This window comes from Pseudoliparis swirei, chromosome 20 (genome assembly GCF_029220125.1).
Source record: "Pseudoliparis swirei isolate HS2019 ecotype Mariana Trench chromosome 20, NWPU_hadal_v1, whole genome shotgun sequence".
Taxonomy (NCBI): Eukaryota; Metazoa; Chordata; class Actinopteri; order Perciformes; family Liparidae; genus Pseudoliparis; species Pseudoliparis swirei.
Window position 1 is genome coordinate 12487929 of NC_079407.1, and position 22942 is coordinate 12510870.

Below are 22942 nucleotides of genomic sequence, written 5' to 3' on the forward strand. Positions count from 1 at the left end.
CTCAGGGTTGTTGTTATTACCCATATGTCTGAGTCAAAGGAAGACAAAGAGCCTCCACTCGGTAACGCTTGGGTAAAAACTTTATTAACAAAACAGAAGGCAAATCACAGCTCAAGCTCACAGCACAGCAGCCCACGATACCCCTGTGTCGATCGCGTGCCACACGAATAATGACAACATCCATCATTGTTACGGTTAATTATTAAAATAACACAGCCACTTGGATATACTGCATAATATATGTATTTATATAAATTTACTCCTTTTGTGACATTAACAGCACCTACAGGAGGACAGCCTTGGTCATGCTCATTCATTTGCATTGTACCGCCATCTAGGGACAGTGGTGGTGGTGTGTGTGTGTGTGTGTGGGGGGGGGGGGGGAACCTTGTACAATCTGTAATACAATCTACACCTTAAGTGTTTGGCAATCAGGCTGAAGGGGGGGGGGGGGGGTGGGGTGGAACTGCATAAGATGGCAAGGCAATGTTCGTACAGTACGAGTTTTTAAAAAAAGGGGAATACCACACATTTTAGGAATCCAAGAAATCCCACGCTCACCCAGAAATGGTGCAAAGATTACGTGACTTCTTGTTCACATGTTTGAACTCATTATTTTAAATCATGTACACTTCACATCTCCATTTTGAAAACCCAGCTGCTCTTTTATAGATGTATAAACACGCTCATTTCCATTGGTTTCAATAGTGACTATTTTTAGCAGAGTATACATGTAATTGTCCCATCGGTCCTACATCCGGTCCAGAGCAGACTGACCTGGATCCACCTGAACAAAGATTCAAAAGTCTGCCAACTGATTTACACTGAATGGAAACCAAACGCTGCTCGGCAGAGTCGGAGAAATAGCCTAATATTAAACTTCTTAAAACTGTAACACGAACCATGACTGAGGAGCATGTATTCAACTAAACCAATTGCAAAGTGTACATGTCATCAAGGAGTTGAAACTTGCCAACTCACTTATTCCTTTTAAAATAGGTGGTTTCCCCGTTAAAGGGGGTTAAGATAAATACAGTTCAGGCCGTCGGTACGAACGCTAAATCACAGGTTCCCTGTGTGGTCACCACCAGCAGCTTCCAGCTGGGTTGGTGTTGCAGTAGTCTCTTTTGGGAACAGATTGGATGCACTTCCTGTAGGTCAACAAGCCATTTACTCTACAGTCTATTACAAAACAACAGGACACAAAATTATATTCCATCGTTTACATTGATACATCTCATCCGGTGTGACATCTGTTGGTCAAGTTATGTGTTTTATTTATTATTATTATTTCCAGTAGGCGGTGGACATACTGCCCCCTGGTGGTGCCGGAGGATAGAGCACAGAGGGGGACCCGAGGCTGGGAGTGGAGATGCATAGCCTAGAACCCCCACTGCAGGATGCTGGTGTCTTTCCCTCCGGTGGAGATCAGGTGACTGTCGTCATGCAGGAAGGCAACGTTGGTCACGTGACTGCTGTGGCCGGCGCACTCGTGGCTCAGAGCCTGCATGTGCCAGTGTGTGTGGGGGGGGGGGGGGGGACACAGCAGAGGGATGAGTTAGCCAGATGCTACATGGTGAGAGTTGACATTGAGCTGCTGTACAACTCTTAACTTCACTGTGGCTAATATCATGTGGGTCATCAAATAATTAAACACAACTCGTAACGAGCCTCCTTCCCAATGTTCACGAATGCAGGGGTAGCATTGAGAGCCATTTCTTCCTCAGAATAATGTTACCAGTAAAACCGTGGCTGTGCATCACTGACATTAATACAATATTTGACAGTGACAATTTAGTTTTAGTCAAACACAATGTGTGTATCAAGAGCTTTTAAACAATCCAGACTTGTCGTAACTGTTTATAGCATCTGAGTTTCTGTGCCAACGGCAGCCAGCTTCTCTGAAACGGGCCGTTAAGTTTACAGCTCCTGTTTAAGAGGCTTTGGCTGAAAACCTCAACTTGTTTTTTTTAAAATGAGGGGGGGGGGGGACCTCACAAAATAAACACCTGGTAGTAAACAGTGCCTATTATAGGCCTGCGGGTGATCCCACAGTGGAAGCCTTGTGGCTGAGTATTTAGTCATTTCTGCTGAGCTTTCACTCCATTCACACTCAATCACAACGTGGGCAGAAATGTAAAAAGACAAAAAGGACAAGTGTGACGTCTACGCAGAGCAAATCCCTAAACCAGTCGAGGGATGAGTGGTCGGGCAGCTTTCGGCTCGTAAATGTGTTGACGAAGAACAGAAAAAAAGAACAAGCGACTGACCCTTGGTTGAGAGCAGGGGAAGGAGAACAAGTGCACTTTGCCAAAGTCATCGGCGGAGGCCAGCAGGGATCCGTCATGTGACCTGCACACGGCGTTGAGGTCTGTGCCGTCTGCTCCGTCTGGCCAGATCCCTGAGAGAGAGAGAGACAAGAGTCAAGGCTATAGAGATATAGATATATGATAAAACACCAAAGGTCAGCTTGTTGTCTCACCTGTAAATGATCAGAAGGTGCACAGACAGACAAAATAAGAACCACTTACCAAAGGTGTTGAAGCTCAGTGTGCAAGTGGACGTGGCCCACTCCTGGTTGCGCATCATGTCCATGCTGGTCACATGTTTACCACTCGATGCCTCCCCTATAAAAGAAATGTAAATAAATCATCATTACTGACCGACAGTGGTCCAGTCTGTGGCTTTGACTCTAAGAGACACCCCTCCCCCCAGTGCAGGTGGTCTTTAGGGGGAGGTAGCGCAGATCAACCGCGTATGCCACACATACGTGGTATACATCATCTGGAGGATGGGAACTTGAAGATTAATATACGTGTCAAGTTGTTTTTGTCATCAATCAAAACATAATGATGGCCATTCCCAGCTGTTGCAGCAATTCTTTAGTTGATACCATTCGTTACAGATGTCGGTGCTACATAACATTTGTTCAGCAAGAATTGTGTTTCTGTTCTGGAAGATGCTCAGAAACCCACTTACTGTCTATAAAACACAGGAACACCATAAATCATCAGCATGTGCTACGTCTCTGGTTTGTGGTGGCAGATTCAAGAGGTCATAACAATAGTCTCACGAAGTGAAACAGCTACGATGGACTGATTATACAATGAATGTGATTATCTTAGTGGAGCCTTCTTCCTGAGGTCAGATGTTCAGGAGATGAAAGTAGAGGAGAGAGTCTGCTTCATGGCTGCTGCCTCCTCCTACAGGCTCATAGTTCGTCTTCCCTTTTACCTGCAGAGCCGTTTTGTGAATACCGGTAAGCCGGCTTTTTTTCAGCTGCAATTCTTCTCTTATGATGCCCCCTAGGGGTTCTAGATGGAACCGCAGCATGACGGCTGCTGACTCCATACCAGTGAGTTTTGACTCACTTCGACATTTTGTCTATCGTTAAAACACGAGTTAACAAATCAGAAATCCTTGTTTCAGCAATACAATGGAAGAGGAGTTCCAGTGTGGACCTACAGAAGAGGATCTCGTAGTCTCCCGAGTTGGTGACGAGGTGCTGGCTGTCCGCTGACCAGTCCAGATGGGTGACGAAGCTGGAGTGGCCCTGAGGAAGAGAACGTGACTTAAGAGATCACACCTTAAACACTACATATGGGGGAATAAAGGAGTCCTTCACCCCCAACATGGACCATTTGTGTATCAATTACTCACCACCGTGGTACCTTCAATTATTGGAGAACACTTATTTTTTTCACGCACCAAGAATACAAAATATAAATTCATTGAGAAAAAAGGGGCTGCATTAACAACAGCGAAAACTATTTAAGAATTCTCACGAGTGTTCACGACTTCCCATCTTCCCGCTCCATTTTGATTCATGTGAGAAACAGGTACGCGGGGCGGGTCATTGACACGCAGGTCGTTTTGAGGGATGAAGTGTTCCTTTAAATCACGAGCGAGACTTTTACTGCAGTCGTTACAGGAGAGTTAAAAACAATGAAATGCAGACTTACGGTGCATTTGCCCGCGCGGCTGTACTTTCGTCCGCCCTCCGTCACGGCGTAGATGTAAACAAAGTTGTCGTGAGAAGCGACGGCCAGGAAGTTACCGTCTGAGGGCACAAAGAGCGGCGAGTTAACGGAGGCGAGGCGTGGCGTGTTGGCGCCCCGTCACACCAGCTGTGCCGGATGTTTTACCTGGAGAGTACTTGACGTTGGAAATGATCTCATTGCCATCGGTGTGCATAAAAACGAGATCCGTGGTGTCGGTGTCCAGCACCAACCATCTGACATACACACACACACACATCAGAAACGTTAGAAAAATCCCAGAGCCCAAGATGACATCTTACAATTGCTTGTTGTGTCCAAACATCACATGTCTTCACGCCGCATAAAGCAGAGAAGGTAGTAAATCTTTGAAATGATGGAAACGGTAAATGTTTGTCATTTTGCTGGTGGCTTTGAGGAGAGCAGATTAATTGTAATTGTTTTGTATGGTAATAATTTATAATAATTGTGCAAATCCCTGTTGTTTTTTTCACTTCAATGCATCGCACCGGGAAAGGGTTGAAACATTAGCGTGTCTGACCGGAGCTGATAAATACTATCGACTACTGCCAAGTCAAGCCAGATGTCGGTGGGTGGAAGTGGGAGAAAAAGGCTTCGGGTTTAGTTTCTGATCAGTAACTGAGCCCCAACCTTCCAGTCATGGTCCCCACAGCCAGGACAGCGCCGCTGGGATGGAAACCTGCAGACCTCCCTGGATCCTGGAGCACAAAAGAAGACAAAGCAGTTTCTTATTATTTAAAACACAATTGTCTCGTTGTTTTGTCAAGTCAGCGTTTCATGTCCTGATGTTAAACAGGCACAACACAATCCACATCCTACTGCCAGCCACCTCGATGGTCTTGCTCCAGAGGGGCTGATGGGAGTTGGAGTCCCAGAGGTGGACCTGCTTGTCCTGGGAGCAGGTGACAAACTGCTCCATGGAGGGATGGACGTCCAGACCCCACAGCTCATCCGTGTGACCCTGTAGCACATGACACGTCTCATTGTATACACAAACCAGAAACATGCACAGTGCGTGTGTGTGTGTGTGTGTGTGTGTACCTGTACAATCGGAGTCAACGTGTCGGGGAAGGCGGCTTTGACGATGGCATTCTTGGTGGTCCCAACGAAGAGCTCTCCCGGTTTACCTTCGGCCAGCGCCCGAACAGGACCAAGCGGCTCGCCCACCTGGAAACACACAAACAGGCTGAAATAATGCTTCTCACACACTGTATAGAGAGATCTTAAGAGAAAATAAGATCAGGCGAACAAAGTTGTTTACATTCTATATTTTTTAACTCAATGATATGTCGAGAGACATCATCTGTTACGATGCTTCCCTTAAAAAGCTTCAAAGGAGACGATTTTCTGTCTCCGTCACTTGTGGTGCACGGGGCACGTCGTCTCCCTCACCTCCATCTCAGCCTTCTTTCTGTAGTTGTGGTCCCACAGCACCACCTTGCGGTCCTTCCCTCCTCCGGAGACCATGGTTCCGTCCTTCAGGACGCAAAGGGAGAAGATGCCACCCTCGTGGGCCCCCGACACCACCTGGCTGATGCGGCTGCCGCCTGCCGATGGGAGCGCCGCACAGGAAGTAGAAGCACGGGCGGAGGACATAGATGATGAGCGTCAAAGCCGTGACGAAAGGAAAGGGAACAGCTTTAATGGCTACCTTTTAATAGCGATCAATAACTTTATCTCCCTGGATTCGTACAGATTTCTCGACAAACAGCACCGCTGCAGGAACATGTTGGTACTTCAGTTTTTGAGCGGTTGTAGACTTGATGTCTAAATATTTTGAACAGAAAGGTCGTGATCACTGATCTCTTGAGCCTCTACAGCTCAAGACTTGTGTAACGGAGAGCATACTCAACAAAGTACGCACTGTTGCATGCAGCACGCATTCAACTGGAACATACCACTTCCTCATCACATTGAACTTTGAACCTCTTGCCTATTTACTGCTGCGCAAAGAATTGTGGGTAAAAAAAAAGAAGCCAGATAAGCATTGCCGGCTTGCATACTGTATTTGACATACTATGTTTTGGGACATATACAATATTTGTTTTGGGGGCGCACTAAATAGTCAATGGTACCTTTGGCCCAGACGTAGATGTTTCCACCGGAGTCTCCTGTGATGGCGTCTCCATTCTCAGCGAACGCAACACACAGCATGTACTTCGGCTTCTCGTGTTTCTAGAGAGAGAGAGAGAGAATTTAGTATTTATAGCACATATTGGTGTATGCGTTTTAGCTTGCTGTAGCTAATGAAATAACACTTTGGGGGTTAATAATCTAATAATAATCGATGTGCGATAGATCTTTGGAGCGGTTGCTATGACGGCGGTACCTCGAACAGGCCCTGTTTCTTCGTGAGAGTTTTGCCTTCAACGGTCCAGAAGTTGATGTGGGATTTCCCACAGGTGACAATCAGGTTGGCATCCATGGGATGAAACACAGCGCCCAGCACAGAGTCGTTGGAGCACTGCAGAGACAGGAGGCGCAAGTCATTCAGAAGAATTTGGAATATTGCAACCCTTTTTGTGTCCACGTTGGTGAGCCAGACTGTTAAAAACCAGGAGATAAGATACCGCTGTGAGAATGGGATCAGGAGGTCAAGGGTCAGGGTACCTTGACGTCAGCCAGCTGCTTCTCCTTCTGCCAGTCCCAGACCGACAGGAGGTGGTCGTTGGCATCGTCCACAGCGCAGAGGAAGGTGCCGCCGTTCTGAGAGGAGAACAAATCATTAAAAAGACTCCACCAGTCAGTGGCGGACTGAACTTCGCTCCAAAGCCTCAGTAAACCGGATGCGAGGCCGCTTACCGACTTGGAGAAAGCCACGCAGGTGACCGCTCTGTCGAACACCCCCATCCCGATCACATGGAGAGTGTTGAGGCTCACAGAGTCCCACACGCGAACATGAGGCGCCAGCAGCTGAACACAGAGATGAAATCAGAAACTGTGTCAGACGGACTAATTTGACACAAAGACGTGGGATGAGATTAACAAATCACATGTGCAACACCACGAGAAGAAACACATCCATTTCTAAATCTAATGAGTTTTCTTGCTATTTATAGAAATGTTCTTCTCTGTAATTCGTCGTCTTTTACATTCTCGCTTTTAAAATAAACTGTGAAAATTGAGCAGTGAGTAACAGTGAAACTCTGGAAGAGGATGTGTGCGAGTGATGCTTTATCCCAGTACCTTTCCATCTTTAGAGTTTCCAGCCATCTGCCCCGTTGCTATGGTCACCATGTCAGGATGCACACTCAGGCTAGGAGGAGAAAATAAAGAATTATTCCTTCAATTTGTTTCCGTATCCTCTGGCTGCTTTGTTTTCCCTGACGAACATCAGAAGGGGATATGATCACATGCACACGGGATCCAGGGGGAACGGGGAAATCCAGGCGGCGCAGGAAATTGTTCAATCGTTACTCTACACGACCTTATGTTCAATACATAAAGTGGACCTAGTCGTCATGACGTCACCCATTGGCTTGTGGACTTTGTGTGAATGCCTTATTTTGGCCATTACCATCTTCGTTGTTTTGAAACCAGGAAGCGCGTTACAACTGGAGTGACAGAGGCGTGGCATAGGGCTCTGGTAGCGACCTGTCAATCACAAGGTAGCCCCGCCCTAAAGCATACTCTGCTTTACGGTCTATTTGACTGAAATGGAGCATCATTTACGAAATGAGCATCATGAAGTATTAAAGAAGACTTTAAACTAGAGATTAGGACCATACACTCATGTTTACAATGAGTACTGAGGGAATACTTTAAGAGAGAAGTAGAGTCATTTTCTCAAAGACTTTTAGACAACCAGACTTATTCTTCCATCCAGAGGAGTTGCCCCCTGCTGGCCGGTAGAGAGAATGGCACTACCGCATCGGCTTCGCTCACCATTTGACGTCGTCGTTGTGGCCCAGGTAATGCCTCTGCTGCTGCTCCTCGGTGTTGTACAGCACCACCACGGAGGCGTTGAAGTAGACGATCTCTCCTGTGGGCAGCAGGTAGAGGTTGGAGCGGCAGTCACGCCCGCGGTAGCCGTACCTGGTCCACGCTCGAGTTAGGGACCAAGACAGGGGGGGGGGGGGTCCAAGTCGGAGAACATTTGATATTCAGACATTCGGTTGATGCTCTTTTACCTTTTTGTGCAGCTTCTACAATTTCTACTCATCAGAAACCTAAAACACAACTCTCTTCAGGGGATTTAAAAAAGCATATATATTTTTTATTTATTTTAAATCCCCTGACATTAGGTATATAACATATTTATATAATGCCAAATAACAATAAATAATGGAGCCTGGCTGTTTATTTCTCCGCCTGAAGGATACACCCACTGCAGTTTGGGCTTGCGGTCGGGTAGCGCCACCTTTTGGTCGATACTGTAGCTCTCCCTCTGCTTGTCGGGGATGTGCATGGTGACGGGACGTCCTCGGAGGAACATCCGCACGTAGCCGTCCTCTGGAGGGGAATGAGAAAGCTGCTCGTTAGCCTTCCCCGGTGAAACCGAGAAGGAGAATGTAATGGCCAGACAATCCTCACACAGAAAGATTTGAGTCTCCACAGCCGATCCTGCTGTGACCTTTAATTAAGCAGTACGGACCGCAGACATTTTAAGATAAGGATGAAGTCTGTGGGTGACCTTTGAGAAGCTAACAGTGGCCGGCTCTGGCTGTCGCCGTCTTTCCTGGCTAACCAAATAAAGCTGAAGGAAGCGGGGCAGAGCAAAGAGGCCACTCCCTCAATTATGCCCACTTCAAAATCATTTAAAACTAGAAAGTTATATAAAATAAATTCAAGCCCAGTACAGCGAACAGGAAATGATCACAGAGCTGAAGGTTTGAAGCGCTTCAGTTCTCTTTCTGAACTCTTTCACAAAAAGGCTTCTATGGCTCTTCACTAATTCTAATGGATGGTCAAAATTTCTAATGGGGAATATTAAACCATTCAAGGACTCCTGAAGGCCACTTGAGTGCTCATCCTCTTTATAGCTAATTAACAAGTGTGATTAAAGGGGTGGGGGGAGGGACGGAGGGGGGAAGGGCATCAGCAGCTCCTCTTACCGGCATTGATGGTGCATTCTTTGGATTTGCTGAAACAGAAACAAATAAAAATTAATGAAATTGTTTTCTGTAAAGTTTAGCACCATAAGTATAGTACTGTAGTTCTGTAGTGTCCGTCATAGAATAGGAACACCAACTCATCAAACAAAACACACAGAATATATAGAGACATCAGGCGTTCCTATAAGATGCTGAATTATTTATTCTCACCGCTCCGTTTCATATTATCTGGACAATAGGTGTGTCTGTGGGAGTCAGCACCCAACATTGATCTTATGAATGAAGTCGAACATTCAGCATGCACCAAACTGGTGGAATTGAATGGTGACGTGTTTTCAATAAGTTGATTATTTTTTACTATAGAAAGAGGAACGTGTTCAGATCTTTTCCCTCCCCGATGGCAACAACAGAATGAAATGGCCTTCAGAACAAGTTTGCTGCTCCGTGTTTCTGAGATGAGAGAAATAGCATCGAAGCACCGACTCCTAAACACGACCGCCAACGCAGACCGACAGTGTGTCTTCGATGGAGTCGGCGGGCGTAAACTAAACCAGGAAGTCCCATTATTTGTGTATCCACAGATGGATGGAGACAGTTTCAGCGTGGCACTCAGCCAAACCGTGTGGCATCATGGAGGATCACAGCAAAGAGGACGCCGGGAGGTTAACTTACTTATACGACAGCATACCGACGTCAGCTTCAGAATGACAATCACTGAGTATAAAAAAATTCTGATTCAGAGACGTCAATCAACCTGCTGTCCCCGAGTCAGCCGTCGGTCGACCAATCAGAACGAATGCCTCGCTGAGCATTTCAGTGACCCGTCAGGGCGCCGTCAACCAATCAGATCATTGTCAAGATGCTGAAGTGCTGCTTCGGGTGATCGGTGTGCATCACTATAGCAACAGCAGTAAAATAAATAAATGAAGTAAGGCTTGATAAGGGGGGAAATTGCTGGTTTGTTTAATGCTACCTGGCAACAGGAGAGCCTGAAACGAAGAGTTTACCTTTCCAGAGGAAGCGATGAAGACGAGTTCAAAGAGGCTCCGCTAAGGTTTTTTATGAGAGGGCAATGCATTCATCAAATTACACACAGCGTATTGACACCGGCGACTGAATGTAAACAGAACCTTTGCTGCTTGTTAAGATCACTGACCAGGACACCATCAAGCTTCAGGGCGTGCGTCGACTTTACCTGACATTTGTTTTTGGGGAGTTACGTCAATTCAATTCAATTCAGTTTATTTGTATAGCCCAATTTCACAAATTACTAATTTGTCTCGGAGTGCTTTACAATCTGTACACATAGACATCCCTGGCCCAAAACCTGTCAAGTGAAATGTTTTCACAAAGCGTGTTTTGGTCTTTTTGCCACAATGTGATAAACAAGTACAGAGGAGACACAGGTAAAGAGAATAATCTTCCATCATAAGAAGATCAGAGCTTTTGTATGTGCGTCATTGAATGCAACACAAAGCATCTGAAGGAGATTACCAAAAAGGCAGCAGAGTGAGCAGGCAGCTGATCGGAGGACATAACTATGTCGAACAGCAGGTCTCTCTTAAAAGTAACCACATACAGGCTCATTTGTCTCTTGAGCTGAGAGCGTGCGTGCGTGCGTGTGTGCGTGTGTGTGGTCGGCCAGGAAGCTGAGGCGTGGCACAGTTCCAGCCAATGCAAGAACCATATTGAATCAGATCCAGTAATGCGTGCGAGGGGGTAGTGGGGGTAAGGGGGGGGGGGTGTATACAGTCCCGGTCACAAGCTTTCCAGGAAGAGCACAAACAGACCTCTCATTAATATGCACAGCAACGAGTGTATCGTTGCCGTTTTCCTGCCCGCCTGTACTCTGAAAACTCATTTGGTTTCGTGAAACAACTCAAGGCACTAATGAGCAGCCAAGAATCCGCCGGGGAAAGCCTTCCAACCGCAGACAGAAACGACAATGGATGAGCTTGGCGTCTCTGAATACAAGACGTCAACATGAGCCCTCAGCTGGGCTTCAAGTGGAGCTCCATAAATGAATCTGCATTTTTAGTGATTGTCTGGTTCATTTCTATTCAAAATATTTCTGACTGGAGGTGTTCAATTCAAACTGAGATTTGTTGGCCTTTGAAGAGAAAAACAGTTTCTCAAAGATTTATTTTGTCAGTGCAGGCGGATTAAAGAACAATGGAAAGAATTTTCAAAGGTTTTATCATGTGATCTTGCATTAGCTGGTTTGTTTATCATACTTTGAATGGATTGAACTTGGGCTTGTTCTGAAACTGAAAACATTTTATTAACACTAGCTGGTTAGCATTTTTTTTTTTGCAATCAATTAACTATTGGTTAACTCTCGTGTGCACGATTTTATGTAATAATCCATTAGCTGTGAATCCCAAACTTCCACTAGGTGCAACCATAGAGTGTACATAAGAAGTGGACGTATTCCCCGTAACGCCACTCACTGGTTTGTGGACAGCTGTTTTGAAGCCATGCCTGGCTTTCTAGCCAGCGCCATCTTGTTTTTTGCAGCCAGAAGTGACACAGAGGGAGGCGCTAAGCACGACCGGCTACGCTGCATTTTGAGGCAACCCAAAAAGTTACAATTAACTTTCATGAACTAAAAACACTGTGAAAGGGTTTAAGTTGCAAGACAAAAAACATCTCCATGGTAGCGAACTGTCAATCACAAGGTAGCCCCGCCCTAAAGCATACCCTTCTTTATGGTCTATTTGACTCTAAATGGAGCATCATTTACGAAATGAACATCGTGCTGTATTGAGGAAGACTTGAAACTAGAGATTGAGACCATAAACTTGTGTTTACCGAGGTAATAAATCAAGAGAGAAGTAGTCATTTTCTCATATGCAACCAGAGGAGTAACCCCTGAAGGTCAGTAGAGAGAACGCACGTTTAAGGCACTTTTCAGACCCGGAGGTTTGCCGCCTGAGAAAATGTTTGTCTTATATTTCATACCAAGAGATTTCTCATCGTGGTAAGTGACCAGCGTCTCCCGGTCACAGTGAGCACTTTACTGCAGTGATGGATGACGTGGTAAATCAGCTTTCATAGCCCTCAGAACTGTGGGAGTGGTCAACCGTGCATCCATTTCCTGCTCCATTATAACTGAACTGCTGCAGTGGTGGTTTTGATAATGGACACAAGCGTATCTGATCAACAAAAAAATACACTAACAGACTTCACTTTGAGCTTCTCCACAGGACAATCCACTCTTCAGTTACTGTGGCATCAGACAATACAAACATCAAGACAACAATCTTTGATACAGATCTTTTTATCTTTTCCTCCATCAGAATTTGCATGGTTTCATTATTTATGCTAGACGTTGCACCTTGTTTACTTTACAAAGGTAACGTTGGGGCTCCAACTATATAGGTGTGTTCATTTAAATTGAACATTTTAAAACATTTCCTCCTGGATAAAAAGGTTTTCCGTCCTATGAAACGGAGAAAAAGGGAAAGACACAGCTGGGGGAACATGATGGAAATATCTTCCTCAATCATTGTCTTTGCATACATTAAACTCAGCTTTGTACAATGCCCTGAGATTTAAAAAGACTCGTGACCCTCAACTTTAAACCTTATTTTAAATACAGTCACAGTGATGTAAACGAGTTTACGTGCGGCAAAATGCGTCTCTGCAGAGATGAAGTCATGCCGTTTGGTGCATGTTCAATCAATGTTATCAGAGTATTTGCAAGCCGACCAGAATATATAAGTAGGAACATCAGTCCCGTGGTCCCAGTGCTGCAGGCTGTTCTAGAACATTCAAAACAAACATTTAATTAATTAGATCGCGGTTGTAAAACTGTAAAAAATTTTAATCAACAGAACAAATGTACTTGCTCCACTTCAATCACTATTTTAAGAGCAGAAGCTCCGTGCTGCCGGGATCACCTGGATTTTACATAACAATCGCTTCACTAAACCCAAAGCTGAGCGGTGGACCAGTCGACTGTCACACACATGCACTTATCGCGCGCGCGCGTACGTGTGTCATAACCCGAGAGAAATGCAACATGTTTGTTTCACATCATGAGGAGACAAAAGAGCCACTGATGACACTTAATTATACACATATGTGACATAATAAAAACAAACATGCATTTAAAAATAATCATAAAATGTTAACAAAAAAGGTGCAAATTACTTCATTCTTTCCCCCCCCGCCCCATAAGTAAAACTCACACGACCCTTCCCTGTTTGCACCACACGGTTCTCCAATGAGCAATCCTTCTAAACACGACATGTTCAGTGTTACCGTTGGATCTTCAGTTGCGTTCACGGACCCCAGCCGCGGCCCCTCGCCGCAGTGGGGAGGGGCCGCGGCTGAGGCCCGTGAACGCAACTGAAGATCCAACCGTAACACTGAACATGTCATGCGGAACCGCCCGCATCAAATAGCCTCACAACAGTTTCATGTAACAAAACCACTTCCTCAGAGGCGGCCGCACGGACACGCTCTCTAGAAGTTTAGACTGTGACGAATACAGGTGGTGCGGCCTGAATGCCTTTTTACAAAAGTTACTTTCGTTGGGCAACCTGCAATCTACAATCAAATACAAGGAACAGATGAAAGGCGAGCTGGAGGAGACACGCAACTAGAAAGTACTTTTACAACTTTTACAAAAACAATAACAACATGTAAACACTTTCCTCCACAAAACACACACATTTACGTAATGCCTCATGAGTCTCCCTCGCGTACACAACATCTTTATCCGTCAATCCCAGATGAACTATTTACCTGGATGATTTCTTCATGGCTGCGTGCTTTCCCGTTACCGTGACAGTCAACAGTGGCGAGCAGCGTCCCGAGCAGCAGCGACACACCGACTTCCTGCTCCGCGGAGCAGCCCTTTAGCGCGGCCTGTGCGGCCCCGGCAACCAATCAGACTGCGCAGCCCCACGCCCCGCCTCCTTCTGCCCAGTTACCACGCCCCTCGCCCACCCTTTACCAAGAGCTGCTGGAAATCTGATCCATCAGCAGAAAGACAGTAGAGAGAGAGGGGTGCATGAGCAGGACGAGAGAGAGAGAGAGTGGTACAGGGGACGACGAATGAAGAGAAGAAGCAATGGAAGACAAAAACAAGAATGGTAACCACCAAGATAAACTCCAGGGTTTGCTTATAGATGAGATAAAGAGAAAAAAGATTTTAAAAAGATAAATCTGTTATTTTTTCCGGCCCTCTGTGCTCCCATCGAAGATAGACGTTGCAACGAATGAGGAAATACCATCATAAATAACAATATTGGGAGATTACATGGGATGTCAGACTTATTTCCCAGCTTTAAACAGCTGCAGGTATAGTGTGTGTGTGTGTGTGTGTGTGTGTGTGTGTGTGTGTGTGTGTGTGTGCGCAAGGTGAAAGGTTGAAGCTACTACACCTGCATGACAAATGCATTTTGAGCAACAAAGTTTAATTCATCTTTGATGTCTAAAACGTCTTTGTTCTCGTCACTCGTATTGACAACTAGTTACAAAATGGCATCCCGAAGTAGGATGTAGGATGTAGAAGGTGTTCACGGGTCTCGGAAACAAAACTACAAGCACGAGACGCAGCGACGCGCCGGGCGAGGCCGCTGTACCTTTTGCCTCCGGAGGAGCTGCTGGAGGAGGTGGTTCGACTCCGGCTCTCCGCTCCCATCTCCCTCCTCACCAGGGTGAGGCGCTCTGTGGACATACTCTTCCTGAAGGTGAGGGAACACAGAAGAGCAGTTGAAGAGAAGTCAGTGAGCGAGTGTGATGTTTTGTGTGTGTTTTGCATACCTCTTAATAGACTGGAACTTCTCCTTTTTAGGAGAGGACGGCGAGGAGAGGAGGCGCTTCTGCTGGACGTAGCCGTTGCTCAGAGGCCTGGAGGGAAGCGCCTGCAGGAGCTGGCGCACTGAAAGGGAACACAGTCTTCAGCGAGGAGAGACGGGAGCCCGACTTCCGCGTCTTCCTCCACTACCTTTCTTACCCTTGGTAGGCGGGGCCGAAGCGGTGGCGGCCAGGGGCCTCCTGGCGGCGCCATGGATGTCTCTGGGCTTCACCCCCGGGCTCTGGTCCTCGCAGTAGCCCAGGCGGCGCAGGGCGTCGGCCAGGGCGGCCTTCAACAGCTGGATCTCGTCCTCCTGCAGCTGCAGCTTCTGCTCCAGGTGGGAAACCCGGTCCTCCATGTCCATGTTGCTGCCGGCTGACACCGTGTCATCTGGACGAGAGGGTTTCAGGTTTGGATGGTCAGGCAAAGAGTGGGAAGAGCTTGTTCATTATGAATGAATAAAGACAGTGTGGGGAATACTTTATATATATATATAAATAAATAAAGCCAGATGAGCCTCCTGAATTTGCACCCTCAAAATGGAGAAACATTTTTTTATTCAGGATTGCCGTAAATTATCGACCGGGAAATAGGCCGAGAAAAAGCCACATAGCAAAACAATAAATACGACCCATCGTCACTGAGATGCCGATTACCATGTGACCTCTGTGTTTGATGGAGTTCATTTGCGGTGGAATTCTTTACTTAACAAAATTACGAACACAGCAAATTCCCGGCCTCCAAAATTATTACAAATTTCAATAAGTCCCCAAATCCTACTGGTCATGTGCAGACGGGGATATGATAGACAGGAACAGACAAGGGGAGAGACGAGGTTCAGTCTGAGCAGTGATGAGGTCACGCACCTGCAGAGCTGAAAGAAAACAGCTTTGTGAATCAACGGTTTAGAGTTTCTCAGGTAGCATAAGAGCAGACGGGAAATGGGAATGCTTTAATAATTTAGACTGTGTGTGTGTGAGACAGAAGGAATACAGCAGATACCAGGTTGGACAGCATGGGAGAGACGAGAAGAAAGAAAGAAAGGGATGAAGAGTCGGAGACGACGCTTTGCCCTCCGCATTAACAAGCTGGTTTCTATTTGTTATGTTTGTGTCGTTCTATCATTTTGTTCACATCACCATCGCAGCCATAATGTCAATGTGGAAATAATGCAGGTTTGCAATATTCAAAAAGTATTTGTTTTTGCAAACGTTTAATGAGGAAGGGATTACATTCACAATGCGTGTTGCAGTGTGTAAATACGAGAAGGTCACAGGGCCTGCAAACCTAAAGACATTCCCACCAGCTGAGGAGGACAATAAACACGTTTCTCAAATTCATTTCTGGAAAAACTTGCTAAAAGTAATATTTAATATATAAAACCACACACACACACACACATGCTGCGGTTGACTCCAGCGCCCTCATGTCACTCAACCTTCATTCCATGAACTCTTTCCAGCCCGATTGTCCACTGATGACATCCTCAGAGGCCCTGCTCGATTATCAAACGGCAAACTGCCATGGGAGGATTATTAATCTGTGGCCCACATTACAGATTACAGCCAGATAAAGAAACAAGATTCTTTGTTTGGACGAAACGTTCCGACCCACATTTTAAACCCGGCTCCGTCTCTGTTGGAAAAAATAAATAACTCTATAGTATCAGAAAGCGCTGAACATGTGGGTATCGGCCTCCAGGCAGCTGCTACACTGACGACTCCAGTCGTTGTCCTGTTAGCGATACACGGTACAACCAACCAACACTCACATGTCACCAGAACATCTACAGGCCGGGAAAGAAAAACACATTTTACACACGCAGCTAAAACTAACCAACCTAACCCACTAACACAACCTCACCAACACGGGGCATTCGGGGAACATCTTCGGTGCACTTCCTAGTCTTCATGATTTGTGTTGCACAGTTCGGTTTGGAGTAGTAATTTTAAAAGAGCACTGCACCAGGTCACACTGATGCAGCGAGAGCCAATGCGATGCTCCCAGCATGCATCAGTCCAGCGCTGTAAGCCGAGCCCGGGGGGGCAGTTGTACTGTAACTGCATCACGTCCTTCGCCCAAAGGAGACGAGCCTGCAGGGAAATCCAGCTCCGCATTTACATCGAGCTGGAGGGAGATTTACATGGACCGGCTGCAAAATGTCAGATCATCATCGTTTCCTCTTCTTTAAAGTCTGCTCATTTATCGGATGTTTTAGATGGGTTCATCCAAATGAGATACAACTTGGTTCTTTTTCCATTTATTTCTAAAAAAACGAGGAGAAGCGATGCTTTGTAGCAGATGTAGCTCCTGTATGTTAGCCATTAGCAGAAAGTCATGCAAGATCTTTATTTTATTTTTATATAAAATATTAAAACACCTAATTTATACAAACACACACATATATATATATATACAGGACTGTCTCAGAAAATTAGAATATTGTGATAAAGTTCTTTATTTTCTGTAATGCAATTAATAAAAACAAAAATGTCATGCATTCTGGATTCATTACAAATCAACTGAAATATTGCATTTTTTTTTTTTATTTTTATATTATTATGGCTTACAGCTTAACAAAACTCAAATATCCTATCTCTAAATATTAGAATATCATGAAAAGTATACTATAGTAGTTAAACAACAAATCACTTCGCCTAATTAAACTAAACACCGAAACACATTTTCAAATGTTTGATTTTGTTTTGCTGTTATAAATCTTTTTTACTTGGTCTGACACATACATACATACAAATATATTTATTAATTATTTTACATGATAGGAAAGAAATCTCTTAAGCAGGCGAGACCAAGACAAAGTGAACGAGAGAGAGAGAGAGAGAAAATGACAGATTGTCGATGAGCAAATGGCGGCGGGATGAAAAGGAACACAAAGGACTCGCAGTGAGAGAAACGGAGGAGAGGGATTCATCCTTAGCTGAATCGCGGCGATGTTCTCGTTCACCCAAACCACCAGAAGGTGTTTTTCAAATGGAGACACCGAATGAGGAGGACACAGAAGAGGTCGTCGTAGAGTCTGAAACGGCTCGATACACGCGTTGTCGAGAGTACTTGTGTGTCTATAGTAGCTCCGCGAATACTTCACTTCATAAAGGACATTTGTGAGATCATGTACAAGGAACTCCTGGAAGCAGCTGGCACTTACCTCAGAGCCAAGGGTTGGCTTCTCACCTGCAACACTGTCTTTACATTTTAGTTGTTACATTATTTTATTTTTGTCATGTTATATATATATATATATTAGTCAGCACACCAGTTTGAACCCCCCCCCCCCTGCAGAGCCTCCTACTTTTCTATTTGCTCTTGAGTTATCACACACACCATAACAACGATTCCACCTCAGAGACATTCCATCACTCTTATAAGCAGAGGTCGCATCTTTATTCAGCAGGCGAAGCGCCCGCCCACACACACACACACCTAACTTTACTCTCCTTCCCATCACAGATAGACACTACTGTCAAGTGTTACTTAACATCTTTAAATCCAGCGAGCATGGCTGCTATCAGAGAGTTAAAACGGTGCAGTGGACAAAAAAGGAAAGATGGAGAAGATATGGATGATGAAAAAAATAGCGTGTGTGTGTGTGTGAGAGAGAAGGGGAGGTCGGCGGCTGCTGAGCTATTCATGGTGCAGTGAGACTGGTCTCGTCCTACCTGTCATTGTGAGGACGCTACACGGTGCCTGGTCACTCCTCCTGTCAGTCAAACCAGGCGGTCAGTCCACAGCACAGTCACTCAGCTTTTCCACTCTTCTCCCCCCAGAGGCTTCCTGGACCCACATTCCCTCCCTCCCCATCTGTGATTATTCACAGACTCCCATCCTCGTCCCACTCAACCCTCACTTGCTTCCCGGACCACTACCTCTTCATCACCCCCCCCCAGCCCTCCTCCTCCTCTCTACAGCTACTAGGCAGAGAGGGTGGAGCCTGGCTCAGGGCCACAAATACACACACACTGCACCAGCATCAGTACAGCCAGGAAGAGATGCTACACACACACACACACACACACACACACACACACACACACACACACACACACACACACACACACACACACACACACACACACACACACACACACACACACACACACACACACACACACACACACACACACGATTAATGTTTACAATCAGTCATCCTTCAACATCCTCTTTCAAAAACCCGTTGGTAACCCGGAATGTTTAGCAATGCCAGTTTTCAGAGATCACGTTCAACCCCTCCTCAGAGTGATGCGAGTACTCGGTGTTCTCCAAGCCACTAAATTAAATCAGCTCAAACGTCCTGCAGACCCTGAACGCAACAGATCTAGCAACGGGTTCATCGGGTATGAATATTAAAAGGATTTCTAAAACCTTGTTTTTAATTGTTTCACACAGGTCTGTGTGGGGACTTTGGGATGATGTCAAGCGTGTTGAGCTCATCCTGAGGGTTTGTTCTATGCCTCTTATGGAGTTTACCTCAGCAGAGAAATTTAGAGAACAGACTCAATTTTATTGCCCACCAGACATAAAACATGCACACCCGCACATGAGTTCGATATATAAATATTTAGTTTTTACTAGAACAATAACATTTTTTTAAAAGGTAGAAAACAAAGTGTATTTGCTCAAGAATCAATTAAATTCAGTTTATTTGTTCGACAAGATGTTGTGAACTAGGTGGCCGAGGAGAGCAGGTCTGATGAACACTGGTGGTCTCTGGTTACAGTGAGAGGACAGGTGGCAGGAGAGGAGAAAAGACGGACAGACACGCAAACAATATAATAAACTAGAACGGGCACTCGGTAGAGCGCATACCTTCGCATATCACAAGATTGGGCATTGAATTATGAACATTTTGGCATTAGTTGCATGCCAATTGGATATAAAATGACCGCGCTATGGTAAAAAGAAGATTGACCTTTTCATGACCTTGACTTTTAACCCGATCGATCCCAAAATCTAATCAAATGGTCCCCGGATAATAACCAATCATCCCACCAAATTTCATGCGATTCGGTTTAACACTTTTTTACTTATGCGAATAACACGCACGCACGCATACAAATACACGGCGATCAAAACATTACCTTCCGCATTTTCAAAGCGAAGGTAATAAATGAAAAAGAATGAGGAAGCTGGTCGACTGAAGCTCACTCGGCAGAGACCGACGATAACACACCGTTATCTCCAGCATGAAGCTCGGCGCCGATTCCCCTCCTGACGTCATGTGCGTTGTCCTCGGGTTGCGATGGCGCTTTCACAAAAAAAAGCCCATATTTAAAGCAGCAAATTCCAGCACGTATCCACAGTCAACGTGTATTTGTCATAATTTAACACCAAGTGTTGTACTTTGGAATGTTTACCAGCCGCTTCACGGATTTCACCCCATTGTCAGATCCTTCAGCGCTATCGGAGCAACTCTTTAGGATTGCCTGTCAGCAGGATAGGGAGGTGATGATCGTATAGAGAGGGAGGCTACAGCATCCAGGATGAGACGCCGAGTCTCTCGCGGCTCCGAAGAGATTGACCTCTGACCTCTGAAGTGGAAGAAGGCCTCAAAAACAATCTTCTGTGTGTGTGTGAGCAAAACCTCTCTTCTTATACCAACCCAAACCACCGTAATCCTTGCAGAAATGAGTGGCGGCTGGTCCTTCACTGCGGGGCAAGCTGTCACTCAACAAGCCCCCCCCCCCCTTCTGGTAAACATGCAGCTGATTTCATCCACTTCATATAGTTTATTTTGCTTCATTCTACCACCCTGAGCCCTGAGCTCCTGTGACGCTTGGTGCACAAGACTGGTGCCTTTTTGGCATCACAGCTTGCTCTCAGATTATGACACCCTGGGAGGCTTTGGACCACAACACATAACACCCGCCCCCTCGCTGTCTCTGCACCTGTCGCTCAATATGGCTGTCTGGATTCTCCGGGATCATGGCCCCAGTTTGCATGCATTCATTTTTGTTTCATCCCTCAGCGGGTGATAACGCAAAAGAGCAATAAATGGCAATTCAATTCACTGTTGTCACCGCCACAGATATGATAACAGCAGCAGCAGTGTATTTGCATGATATTTGGAAAAGCAGAATGCAATATGGATAAGGAGGCTACAGGCCGCGGCGGGGAGAAGAGCAGCGTCTTAAACTGCCAAATGGCCACCAGAGAGCATCACGCGTGTCAAAAACCAGAGAAAGTGGACCGCGTCCTGCATGGCAACTACAATAACAACCACCACCATCCTCCCAGCATGTCTGTGTGTGTGTGTGTGTGTGTGTGTGTGTGTGTGTGTGTGTGTGTGTGCGTACAGGCATCAAGTCAGCAAGACAGGTGTTTTGAAGCGTGTGTGGGGTTTATGACACACAGATCTCGATGATTATCAATGAGTTTATACAAAAAATGTTAAACGGTAGAAGTATTTATATATATATATATGAATCAGAGGCTAAAAGGGGTACACAATATTTATCAAAGAAAACATTTGAAAATAAATCGGCATTTTCTGAATATTTTAGATGAAAGAAAAATCTAACTGTGGATTAAATGACATACATACATCAATGGGTCAAATTTGAGCAGTAACTGACCGGCAGGTGGGGAACATGTTTCTTTCTGCAGCCTTTCAGCCGAATGAACGTCACAGTCAATGAATGCATGTCTGGTTCTACTCGTACATATTTTCGCAAAACATTTCAGGGCGCCCTTCACAGGTAATTCATAATCAATTCATCAGAGCGTGTGTGTGTGTGTGCGTGCGTGCGTGCGTGCGTGTGTGCGTGTGTGCGTGCGTGCACGTGTCTAGGTGACACAAGAAGCAGACAGCTCCCTCACCGTTGTTGCAGTACTGTAGCAGCAGGTTGGTGCTGTCATACAGGCTCCCGCACGAAGCGATCCTCTCCGACATTCCCTCTCCTCTTGGTCCTTTCCTTCCTTCCCGGCTCTTCCTCCTCTCGGTCGGCTCCTTTGTCCTCCTTGTTTTTCGCCCCCTCTCCGTCTTCGCGCCGTCACCCCCTTCCTGTCTCCTCCTCGCTCATGAACGGACAGACACATACACCTTTACCTGCTACCCAGCTCTCTCTCCCCCCACCCACCGCTACTCTCTCCCGCTCCTGTCTCGCTGCCAGCATTAAGCTGCGCACTCTACATACCACACTTCCGCTTGCAACTTTCAAAATAAAAATGGCAGCAAGGGCATCAGCGTTGGTGACCGGAAGGTTTGTTATATTTTAAAGAGGAATCTTAAGTATGTGGGCTTAAACATGAGCTCAACAATATATATATATATATATATATATATATATATATATATATATATATATATCCTATTACTACTATATATCTTAAGCTTTCAAATATTTAGGCCACAACTCAACGAACAGGCACACACTCCGTCATAGCCAACATTAAATGAATCTCTTAATAATTCCTTCTAGTTTTCACATTGGTCACTGTTATATTGCACCATTATTTTCCATTTAATCTAAACACTTTTAGGATTTTATGTTTAGCTAGCTACATATAGGTTATTCCCCGTAGCCGATGTCCTAATCATTACAGTAAACATTTATATTAGTTTAAGAATTAATTCACTTAGGGATGTACTGGGGTGACGCTCAAGCGTTTTATTTTGAGCAGACAAAATCGACTTCCGGTAATAATTTGATGTGACACTTGTAGACTTGATGACATTTCCTCGCCTTCCCTGCATACCGCTGTTACTATAGCAACAGCCTCTCCACTAGCGGCAGGTCTTGATTAGTGGAGGCGGGAGAGAGACGAGTCTGACTGAACACATGCCGTTGTTTTTTTATGTGTATAAAACCGGAACCGATCGAGTTGCAAACACACGTCTTACATGTCTGAAGCTGACGTTTCTGACAAGAGAAATGTGATCCCGGTGTCGGTGGTGGGTTCGTTAATAATTAATTGGGAAAGGGTGTGCAACACACGTGTTCGTAATTGATGCCGAAGCCAAAGACTATTTAGACAAAGCGGGAGGTTAACCCCCCTCTACAGTTTAATTTGTAAAAGTTCAGATTCTAACACAAATAATTTAG

The 22942-nt window shown here is 45.4% G+C and overlaps 1 protein-coding gene across 1 annotated transcript; it reads right to left on the reverse strand.

Annotated features, from left to right (window-relative positions):
• Positions 1-62: 62 nt before the first annotated feature.
• eml2 (EMAP like 2) lies at positions 63-21804 on the reverse strand. The gene is made up of 22 exons (XM_056441984.1): positions 21717-21804; positions 15042-15272; positions 14849-14966; positions 14668-14769; positions 9074-9102; positions 8342-8471; positions 7905-8054; positions 7206-7275; positions 6822-6932; positions 6630-6725; positions 6349-6483; positions 6095-6194; positions 5412-5566; positions 5061-5186; positions 4849-4980; positions 4650-4717; positions 4146-4234; positions 3963-4060; positions 3466-3553; positions 2532-2627; positions 2271-2401; positions 63-1504 (listed from the first exon to the last, which is right to left on the reverse strand). Exons 1-22 carry the CDS (start codon positions 21787-21789, stop codon positions 1382-1384), a joined length of 2451 nt encoding a protein of 816 aa, XP_056297959.1. The 5' UTR covers positions 21790-21804; the 3' UTR covers positions 63-1381.
• Positions 21805-22942: the final 1138 nt, after the last annotated feature.

Bases quoted from the DNA above. Each gene is read 5' to 3' on its own strand.
- eml2 (XM_056441984.1), bottom strand. From the start codon at position 21,789: ATGTCGGAGAGGATCGCTTCGTGCGGGAGCCTGTATGACAGCACCAAC. The intron at 15,273-21,716 runs GTGAGGGAGCTG...CCTCTCGTCCAG, and splicing joins GCTACAGTACTGCAACAACG to ATGACACGGTGTCAGCCGGC. The intron at 4,718-4,848 runs GTGGCTGGCAGT...TTTGTGCTCCAG, and splicing joins TCTGGAGCAAGACCATCGAG to GATCCAGGGAGGTCTGCAGG.